Source organism: Sinocyclocheilus grahami, unplaced genomic scaffold (genome assembly GCF_001515645.1).
Source record: "Sinocyclocheilus grahami isolate Dianchi unplaced genomic scaffold, SAMN03320097.WGS_v1.1 scaffold620.1, whole genome shotgun sequence".
NCBI classification, from domain to species: Eukaryota; Metazoa; Chordata; class Actinopteri; order Cypriniformes; family Cyprinidae; genus Sinocyclocheilus; species Sinocyclocheilus grahami.
The window spans coordinates 230600-241795 of NW_015505799.1; the positions used below are offsets into that span (position 1 = coordinate 230600).

At 38.0% G+C, this 11196-nt stretch overlaps 1 protein-coding gene across 1 annotated transcript in view; it reads right to left on the minus strand.

Moving 5' to 3' along the window:
• Positions 1–11196, minus strand: part of LOC107557789 (integrin beta-1-B-like) — a 29316-nt gene that overhangs the window by 13591 nt on the left and 4529 nt on the right. The window contains exons 2-3 of the mRNA XM_016241327.1: positions 4511–4568; positions 476–561 (exon numbers count right to left, since the gene is read on the minus strand). Coding sequence (XP_016096813.1) covers positions 476–561; positions 4511–4568 — 144 coding nt within the window. The remainder of the gene's footprint in view (positions 1–475; positions 562–4510; positions 4569–11196) is intronic.

The window sequence follows — 11196 nt, forward strand, 5'->3', positions numbered from 1 at the left end:
CCCAACAGAGCTCAATCCCCCTGCCCTGCATTACATGCAGTTTAGTGATAGTCCACTTCCTGCTTTCTGTAATGTGGTCTAAGATTGGTGCTTCCTGTCCTGCCATAACATGCTCCACATGGCAGAAACAGACATGATCACACAGGACAGTGACTCATGAACACTGAGGGGGATGATGTACTCAAGTTCCACTAACATGACTCATGAAGCCGTTTGTAATAATCAACTACGGGCGAATAAAGGTGGGAGAGGAGGTGGTGTCACTCGTGACATTTCAAAACACTGGATATTTCGCTCTCCCAAAAACAAGTTTTTTGGAGACAATTGTTTGCAGAATCACAGGATGTCCTCTAAAAGACTTGGATAAACAAATAATCTGACAACAGGAAATGGTTTCCTCCATACCATTTTCCCCTAAATGCACATAGTTGCAAAAGCAGCTATTTCCGACTTTAATGGTTTTGTCTGAACTCACCTCGTCTGTACACCAGCCACACTTTTCTCCAGCCTGAATGCATTCTCCACAGGACTGGGCCGAGGCCTTGGTGCATTCGTTACCATCTGCACACACACAACAAAAACATCCATCATTCTCAATTCCCTCCCACCACTAACAGGAAATCCAAATCAAAGAGCATTTAATAAGTAACACCATGGGAAGCCATATGCAATATGATTCTCTCTCATGAGACTGCCATTCTAAAATAGACGCAGAGTGGCCATATGCTGTAGGGAGGTCATGTGAACTGTATTAATGATGGCATCCTTACTGCCTTCTCTAAAGACTTAATGCAAACCATGAGGCCAACACATCCAGAATAAACCACACAGGACTGTGGGACATCGCTAGAAGATGATGATGTGTATATCGCATTCCTATTATTCTGCATTAAAGCTGTGAGCTTTTTCTTTTGGTTCTTTTCTTAGATTCCACACTGCAGCCATATCGGAGATATTCCTGGAATGAAAAGCGCTGCAAATGTCTAACAGATGATCTGGACAGTATTGCAGAGATTTGTTTAAAGCTCTGGTCTGGTGTGTATTCTGAGTGGAACTACTGAGTGAAACTACTGAGTGGGGGGGAATCACTCAAACGTCAAGTGTTGCAGTGCATCAGTCCAAAAAAAGTGAAAAAGCACATCCATTCTTAATAAAAAGTGTCTCACACGGCTCTGGGGGGTTAAAGTCCTCCTGTAGCTAATCGATGCGTTTTTGTAAGAAAAATAACCATATTTAAAACGTAATAATCAATTGAATGTAGCTTGCTCTCACTGTTGTAAACGGAAGCAGTTCCGGGCGGATGACGTATGAGGTTGGCGCTGCTCAGAAGTGACGAACGCGGAAGCGCAGGGGAGAGATCAAAACAAAACGCTCACGAATTAAAAGTACAAAAAGAAGTACAAAACGAGGATGTGTAAAGAAGAATGTCGGAGGATTTCGATATAAGCCTTTAAAACTTTGCTTCCTTTACTCCTGTTAACAAACTTTGTTTTTCACGAGACTCACTGGGGCATGCACAACTCCGACATCTTACGTCATCCTCCTGGAGCTGCTTCCGTGTAGGACTGAAAGCAAAAACGCATCGATTCGCTACAGGAGGACTTTGTTCACCCCCCCGGAGCCGTGTGAGACACTTTTTATTATGGATGGGCCAACCCTCTACATTGCGAGTAAATCACTCGCATATGTGACTAAATCTTCACTCTGGGCGATTAAATGATGTCTAACATTAGCCGATGGCTAATAAATTCTAAGATTTTACTCGCCAGTGTGTGAGTTGGAGGCTAAGTATAAGTTTAGCACAGATATATTTTCACTCGCCGAACACTCTGACTGAGCGCTTCGAAGTTTCACTCTCCACCAAGCGATCTGTGCTGTTTTTCAGTTTATCTCAGTGGATGTGCAACGCACCTGTATTTGACGTGCCTTAAACTCTAGTGTGAAGGCGCACGACTCGCCGTCGCTTTGTCTCACACACACTCAGAGAGAGAGAGAGAGAGAGAGAGAGAGAGAGAGAGAGAGAATTGAATTTGGAATTCTTCAGCTTTTAAGAACAGCCGCTTTCTCACGTAGTGGGCGGGACTAGTGTGCAAACGGCAATTGGCTGGCGTTCACCTATTATCTTCCCCGTTTTGATTTCAGCAAATCAGTTTGAGCGAACCCAAACAACCTGATTAATATTCATGAATCCAGCAGCTCATTAATCCTTGTTTTATATTGTTCTTATTAGTAGAATTTGTGTATCATTATTATCTTATCAGTATTTTTGTTAGTTCCCCCCCCCCTTTTTTTTATTTAAAGAAACACTGAATGACCAAAAAAGCACCACCAGTCCAGTTAAAATGTTCAGTTAAAATGACTAAGATGCATTCAAAACATGGTTATCAATTTGGAATTCTTCAGCTTTTAAGAACAGCCGCTTTCTCACGTAGTGGGCGGGACTAGTGTGCAAACGGCAATTGGCTGGCGTTCACCTATTATCTTCCCCGTTTTGATTTCAGCAAATCAGTTTGAGCGAACCCAAACAACCTGATTAATATTCATGAATCCAGCAGCTCATTAATCCTTGTTTTATATTGTTCTTATTAGTAGAATTTGTGTATCATTATTATCTTATCAGTATTTTTGTTAGTTCCCCCCCCCTTTTTTTATTTAAAGACACACTGAATGACCAAAAAAGCACCACCAGTCCAGTTAAAATGTTCAGTTAAAATGACTAAGATGCATTCAAAACATGGTTATCAAGTTTTAATTCTAACTACTAAAGTTCTATCATTAAATAATACTTGATTATCATATTATAATGCTTGACTGACTGATGTTAAGAGTGTACTTTTAGATATTTAAAAAACTGTGCCATTTACAAACACACATATACATACACACACACACACACACACACACAGAGTGGTGTGAAAAAGTGTTGCCCCCTTCCTGATTTCTTATTTTTTTATATGTTTGTCACACTTTAACGTTTCAGATCATCAAACTAATTTAAATATTAGTCAAAGATAACACAAGTAAACAACATGCAGTTTTTAAATGAAGGTTTTTTATTATTAAGGGAAAACAAAATAAAAAAAAAACTACATGGCCCTGTGTTTGCCCCCCTGTTAAAACACCCGAGTTCAATTTTCATTACGTCTGGCTTAAAAGTAACACTGCATTTCAGAAAAAGAACATCATACCAACAGTAAAATATGGTGGTGGTAGTGTGATGGTCTGGGGCTGTTTTGCTGCTTCAGGACCGGGAAGACTTCCTGTGATAAATGGAACCATGAATTCTGCTGTTTACCAAAAAATCCTGAAGGAGAATGTCCAGCCATCTGTTCGTGACCTCAGGCTGAAGCGAACTTGGGTTCTGCAGCAGGACAATAATCCAAAACACACCAGCAAGTCCACCTCTGAATGGCTGAAGAAAACACGGAACGCGGAAGTACGATTTTTGGCACAGAAATACTCCGTCATACATCCAAATTGTTTTTTGAAACTTTGTCCATGCTTGGCATGAGAATCCAACTCTTTAACAGTGTAAACAACTCTGAATGCATGAAACAGCATTGTACCCCTCCTTTAATATAAGTCCGACTGGATTCGTCTGAAAGAAGAAAGTCATATACACCTAGGATGCCTTGAGGGTGAGTAATTTATGGGCTAATTTAAATTTTTGAGTGAACTAACCCTTTAAAGGCAGTGTAGGTGATTTGATTAAAAAATATTTTTTATGCTGATTGTAATATTATGTGCTTTTTACTATAGTATTTTCTCACCGGTGAATGAAACATGAGGCACTCTGACAGCGTTGCTCTCGGCGTGTCACTGCCTGTGCACATTCATGTGTTTAGGAGGCGGCGAGGCTTTGGACTGGAGAGTGATTTGCAAGGAGGGTGGAATCTTATGCTTTCAAAACTAGCTTGCTATTGCTAGCCTCTCCAAAATCACCTACCCTACCTTTAACCCACACAAACCTGCAGGGTTCCCACCCACACTTTTTAGACAGCAAATCACCATTACAATTTAAAAAAAAAAATTTTTTACAGACAAATTAAATGTTAAAACGGTGCAATATAAAACATTCACAAAAGAAAATGGATGGATGATAAAACGCACAACAGAAGCATTTTCACTAGTGGCCTCAGACTTTTGAACCCCACTGTATATCTGATGCTTCCAAAATCTGAAGTTCTTACCTAGTTGTGCCCTACTGAGTCCGAGAAGAACTGAAATCAGGAGCAGCCTCACGTCCATCTGAAAACAACAATAACAGGGGTCGACTCAAAACCTTAAAAACGAATTCCCACAGTATTTTCATTCTACTTCTGACTGGTCTTCTCTCTTGTTATTGATTTTTTACAGACAAATTAAATATGTTAAAACGGTGCAATATAAAACATATTCACAAAAGAAAATGGATGGATGATAAAACGCACAACAGAAGCATTTTCACTAGTGGCCTCAGACTTTTGAACCCCACTGTATATCTGATGCTTCCAAAATCTGAAGTTCTTACCTAGTTGTGCCCTACAGAGTCCGAGAAGAACTGAAATCAGGAGCAGCCTCACGTCCATCTGAAAACAACAATAACAGGGGTCGACTCAAAACCTTAAAAACGAATTCCCACAGTATTTTCATTCTACTTCTGACTGGTCTTCTCTCTTGTTATTGTTGCCAATTATGTTATGTTATAAATGAAAATTAATTTTATATATGTATGTGTAACAATTAAATATTTATAATAATAAATCACCATCATCATATTTTCTTCATATTTAATTAAATATGAAGCATTTTTGGCTAAACAAATAGCAGTGAAATAGATTGCGACACTTAAGAGGAAAGGGCGTGCACATGTATGCGTTTATGACTTCTCAATGTGTAGGCAGTGTGTTACAAGGTCACTTCCTGTTTCTCCTAGCACAAATACATGGTCACATTAAAACATTCCAACAGTCTGCACAGAACTGCACACACAGATTACTCTTCTTCATTTAAAGTGACTGTACTACAGGGACAGTCCCACTGACTGCAGTAACCTGGGGTTAACGTTTTGCAACAACATACTGTCAAAAATTACAGAGCAAGTAAAAGCCTATTTATTATTACTATAGTCAGCAAAGAGACACACACACACAGAGCGTTCTACTTTGTGCAAGTCAGACAAGTACGAGCAGACATCCAGAAAAAGAGAGACACTCTACTCCCATATTTGGTTACCAATGGTAAGACGATGGATCTGTTCTTCCCATGAAACAAAGAGGAGGTACTTTTGCCTCAATCTATCTAGTGTACAGACACCAGTGCCAAACACTGCGGATTTGGCCTTATTAGGAATGACAGCGAGTACAAACACCCAATGCCGTTACTTAGCATCCAAAAAAACACTTCAGTCAGAGACAAGCTACTTTTTCACAATCCAGCATGAGAAATGCACAAACAGCAGAGACAAATCCAGCAAAACTCCAGCGGTTCTGAAGCAGAAGATACATGTGACATGAATTATATCAACACAAACTCACATTTCTTTGTTCAAAACACAGGCATGTGCGCTGTAGAGACTGGGCGGGTGGGTGAACTGCAGCAGACTCAACCGTTACTCTACACAAACACACCTCAGACCTGTGAACACTTGAAGATAAGCAAACAGTGCTTCTTTCAGTATACCGGTGCCGTTCATTTAGACCACAGATGTGTGTGCTGTGAAAGAGACAACATGAAGGACAGTGTGTGATTTGTCTTGGCATATTTACTAAATTTTTCTATATTTATCCTTTTGACACCTCTGTAATTTATAACTTCACTCTAATTAAAGTCTGTGGAAAAATGGCCCATTTGACATACAAATGAACTTACCGTGTTGATCTATCACATTTAACTCGTATTTGGAATTTCATATTGAATTGTGTTTTAGGGTTAAAGGAAATGCCCATAATAATGTCCTGGCAGAAAATTACCAGCACCTTTTTATTTTTTTCCCAAATTCTTGGAACCCTTTGTATCTCAAACCAGTGACATCATAGTCGACTAAGTTTCAGATATAAGCTCCTTAAAGTGACCTCACTGGTCATTTATTTGACAGTTTCACATTTACAAGTCTTGAACGGTCTCGCTGACACAGAGGCAGGTTAAGCTACGAGACAGCTGGCTCTTTAGTCTGCTGTTTCATTCTCAGTCGTTCTGTGTAACACTATCTTCAGAGAGAGTATGTGTGTGGGAGAGACAGAGAGCTTCTCAATTCTGCCTGGTCTGCTTTCCCCAAGGCTGTGTTGTGTGTCAAGGCCTTGAAAATTCAGCCCTGAGGTCTGGGTGTGTATCTAGATGTAAATATAATGTGTGTGTGTGTGTGTGTGTGTGTGTGTGTTTGTGTGTGTGTGTGTGTGAGAGAGAACATTCCTTCAGCTGCCTGGAGCTTCTTTGATTGTTATTGTTCCAAAGCCCCGCCCACATAAAACAGACACCAATCAATCACAGCTTTACCAGTTCTCTGCCTTCAGGCGTCACATACTCTTGGAAATGTTCTGTTGATAAGATAAAATTAACTAATTCAATCTTTTTGAGTTCTGTGAAAAACAAAAGTGAAAAAAAAATCGTAAGTGAGGTATCATTCATGTCAATAGCACAGTCAAAAACTGGTATTGATATTGCAAAATACCTATAATACATAAAATAGCTACCTTTAACTTTTTAAGTAAGTATCATTTTCAGTTGTGTTGTGTCCATACTGAAACTCATTCAGTAACAGCAGAGTTCAGATTTGTCAGATTCAAACCAGTAACTCATCTTTTTGAACTATTCATTAAAAGATCTGGCTTAGAAGAGTCCTTCATTCAGGAATAAGACTACACACATTCCTTCAGCTGCCTGGAGCTTCTTTGATTGTTATTGTTCCAAAGCCCCGCCCACATAAAACAGACACCAATCAAATCACAGCTTTACCAGTTCTTTGCCTTCAGGCGTCACATACTCTTGGAAATGTTCTGTTGATAAGATAAAATTAACTAATTCAATCTTTTTGAGTTCTGTGAAAAACAAAAGTGAAAAAAAAATCGTAAGTGAGGTATCATTCATGTCAATAGCACAGTCAAAAACTGGTATTGATATTGCAAAATACCTATAATACATAAAATAGCTACCTTTAACTTTTTAAGTAAGTATCATTTTCAGTTGTGTTGTGTCCATACTGAAACTCATTCAGTAACAGCAGAGTTCAGATTTGTCAGATTCAAACCAGTAACTCATCTTTTTGAACTATTCATTAAAAGATCTGGCTTAGAAGAGTCCTTCATTCAGGAATAAGACTATACTGGTCGTGCTGCATGTTTTTGATTCACTAAAAAGAACCAGCTAATAAAAGTATTTTAATTGCATCTCTTTCAATACAGACTGCAAGCACCGCTAATACAAGCACAAAGATATGAAAAACCTTTATGCCTCTTACAGCTTGAGCTTTAACTCGGTGTCTTTGCTTTAAGGTTGCTTTTAAACAGGAATTCTTAAATGGCTGTTCTCAGTTATCCACTACCTGCTGATTTAAGTAACTGTCAAGACAAACATGCACACAGAGTGGCCATTAACCCCTCCACAGCAGGACGGCCATTTCCTTAATTAAACTGCCTCACCCTGCCAACCCCCCTCCATCACACACACATTGCTAAGTGATGGACGCTTATTCACCACAGACGGTGACCGACAGACACAGACTAGGGAAACTCCACCTCCAAAAGAGACTCAGCCTTCATTGCATTGAAGGTACAGTATCAGATTTAAGAATACTAGGCTGTTGTTGTTTTTTTTAATACTGTAAGCAAGACATTGATTTCCCCTTAAGCACAAAAACTGTGGCATAACAATGGCAGGCAGGGGAGTGTTTGGGAAATGATTTTGTTCTAAACCCAAACCCTGTGTATTAAGGTTCACCATGTTACTCATTGAGCATCATTTGTGCTATGAACATTATGAAAAATTAAATCGATATGATAGCATGATTCACACATAATAAAACATGTCAAAAACTATGCACCGATCGATCGGCCAGGGATCGGAATCGGCCGATTTTCCTCATGATCGGATCCGGGCACAATGAATAACACTGGATGTGTTATTTTACATTTGATTACTTTAATTTCTGTATTATTTCTTACCTGAATAAAAACTTACTTAACCTGAAAAACTTTGTTTCATAGCTCTTTTTATTCGATTGCTTTTATTTGTGCTGTTGTTTGCAATTTTTGTATTTGTTTTTATTTTATTACTGACTTTTTACTTTTTTTTTTTTTATGAAAATAAAACTTTACGTTGAAGAAAAGTAGATTTTTGTTTGTATATGCTGTCAATTATAGTTCTTACAAAGAAAATCGGAATCGGCAAAAATCGGTATCGGAATTCGGAATCGGCCAAGAAAATTGCAATTGGTGCATCTCTATCAAAAACTTTAAAACAATGCTCTGTTTTAAAACACAACAAAAAAAAATGTTCACAGGCAAGCACCACTTACATCTATTTATCTATATAGCCTCATACTTCCAGCTTTTAAACCTAATTTAAAATAAAAAACCTTAACCTCAAAACCTTTCTTAATTGTCTTGAAAATTATTAATTATTATTAATTTTTTAGTTATATTTATCTAGTTATTTTTTCAATCTTGTTTAAGACTACAGATATTACAAACTTTATCCTTAAACTAGATCGTAATCCAATTTGCTCCTCCTCACAGTAAACTGTGGCTATTACAGCAAACACAAAGTCTCTTTTGGTCTCTCTTAGAACTTTTTAACAAGTCTCGCTTTGGACCCTTCAGATTATAATGACCATTTGGTTTTCAAAGCCCTGCCTCAATCCCAGCTCATTGTTAAAGTGTCACAACAGAGGGGAGGACAGGAAGTGAGTCAAAGGGCCAGTCTGGAGCACAGCATTCATATCAGAATCAAACAATCAACACATTCTGACTCCATCTCTCACTCACCTTCACCACCCACACTGACTTTTATCAGTCATATTCACGATAGCAGGTTACATGCCACCCTACTTATACAGACGCTTAGCATAATAGCAGACCCTGAACACCTACAATAAAGTTGCGATGAAACACTGATATTTTCTTCTGTATTATGAATACATCTGAGTGCAACATTGAAATGTACAGTGGGGTCTTGCTTCTATGCATCAGTTGTTAACTAGACACACTACAATGTTTCACTACAAAGTTAGGGCAGATGAATGGTTTTATCGGACTAAATTATTAAAGAAGTTGTGCATGTGTCATCAGGGAGAAGTGTGTAATTTTAACTGGAATATCTGGAGGTACAAAAAAAAAAACTATGGAATATTTCACAATAAGATGTAATGCATTTAGAAAATAGACTTTAACATTCAGCACTTGATGGATCTGCATTTTTTGCTAGATAAACAACAGAAAGATTTTATGTATATTATGACTTGTATGATCATAATTATGGAACATGTCATTTTCAACATAATTTTTGTCTGTCCATGCCTCACTCATCATAATGAATGAACGACTAAAATCATTTCAATGAATCCTCTTCAATCTGCATCACAGAGTCATTAAAGTTGTATGATTTGAACACACTCTTTATCCTGTTGCCCTTACATGTTCAGATCCAACCTCTTTCTTATCTTTTGTGGTAAAAGACTATGCTGTTAATAACAGAGCATTACACAGACACAAACGTGCACACACATGCACAACATCACACACAAGAACACAGGAGGAGCCACAGTCTGCCACTTCTGGCTCTTTCTATATGACAGTAAACAGCTTTGTTTCAGTCAGGGATAGGAGCTTCATCTCTAGTGGATAGAGAAAAAAATTGCCGCACCTATTTGCAGTTAAAATCCACTCTGTCCAAAAAAGAGATTGAGATGTTTCAGAGAACAGAACTGCAAAACAAATATTTCTCCATCCTAAAAGACAACAGAAAACAAAACCATCTATTCATGCTAAAAAAAAAATTACCATTATTTTCTAGTTATTTGTGATAAGAATTTTCAAAAATCTTTGCGTAGAGTTGGTCATTTCAGCTTACAATAGCAAAAGAACCAAAATCCACAAAGACCCTAACCAAGCAAATAAATAGGAGCAAAAAAAATAGGGAAAAATGGCTAATTATTACTGTGTTTGTGCCACAAAGTTACATGTTATGTACGGAAGGCACATACTCTATTTCTCCCGCTCTCTCCCTTAAAAGCACACACATGGAAACATACATGCGCACAGTAACGTGTTGTCAGCGCTGCTCTAACAATTTTATCAGTAAAATAACTCAATAACTTCGAAGCTACAAGACATTTCTCACAAGAGAGGTAATAACAGCGCTGTTCTTGAAACAGATGAACTTTCATTTTTTTATATTAGTAGAGACGCTGCTGCCGATCACTGTTGAGAGATAAACAGACTCACCCGCTTAGTCTCTCTCTCTCATAACGGCATTAGTCGGCTATTATCGGCTCAAGCCTCCATTGCTAGGTCTACATGATGTTTTGGAATTAGCAATGGAGGAGTTGGATGAAATGCATAAGAAATTAAGTGTTTTAAGGACAAACGCCTGATGTATCGGAATTCGGAATCGGCCAAGAAAATTGCAATTGGTGCATCTCTATCAAAAACTTTAAAACAATGCTCTGTTTTAAAACACAACAAAAAAAAATGTTCACAGGCAAGCACCACTTACATCTATTTATCTATATAGCCTCATACTTCCAGCTTTTAAACCTAATTTAAAATAAAAAACCTTAACCTCAAAACCTTTCTTAATTGTCTTGAAAATTATTAATTATTATTAATTTTTTAGTTATATTTATCTAGTTATTTTTTCAATCTTGTTTAAGACTACAGATATTACAAACTTTATCCTTAAACTAGATCGTAATCCAATTTGCTCCTCCTCACAGTAAACTGTGGCTATTACAGCAAACACAAAGTCTCTTTTGGTCTCTCTTAGAACTTTTTAACAAGTCTCGCTTTGGACCCTTCAGATTATAATGACCATTTGGTTTTCAAAGCCCTGCCTCAATCCCAGCTCATTGTTAAAGTGTCACAACAGAGGGGAGGACAGGAAGTGAGTCAAAGGGCCAGTCTGGAGCACAGCATTCATATCAGAATCAAACAATCAACACATTCTGACTCCATCTCTCACTCACCTTCACCACCCACACTGACTTTTATCAGTCATATTCAC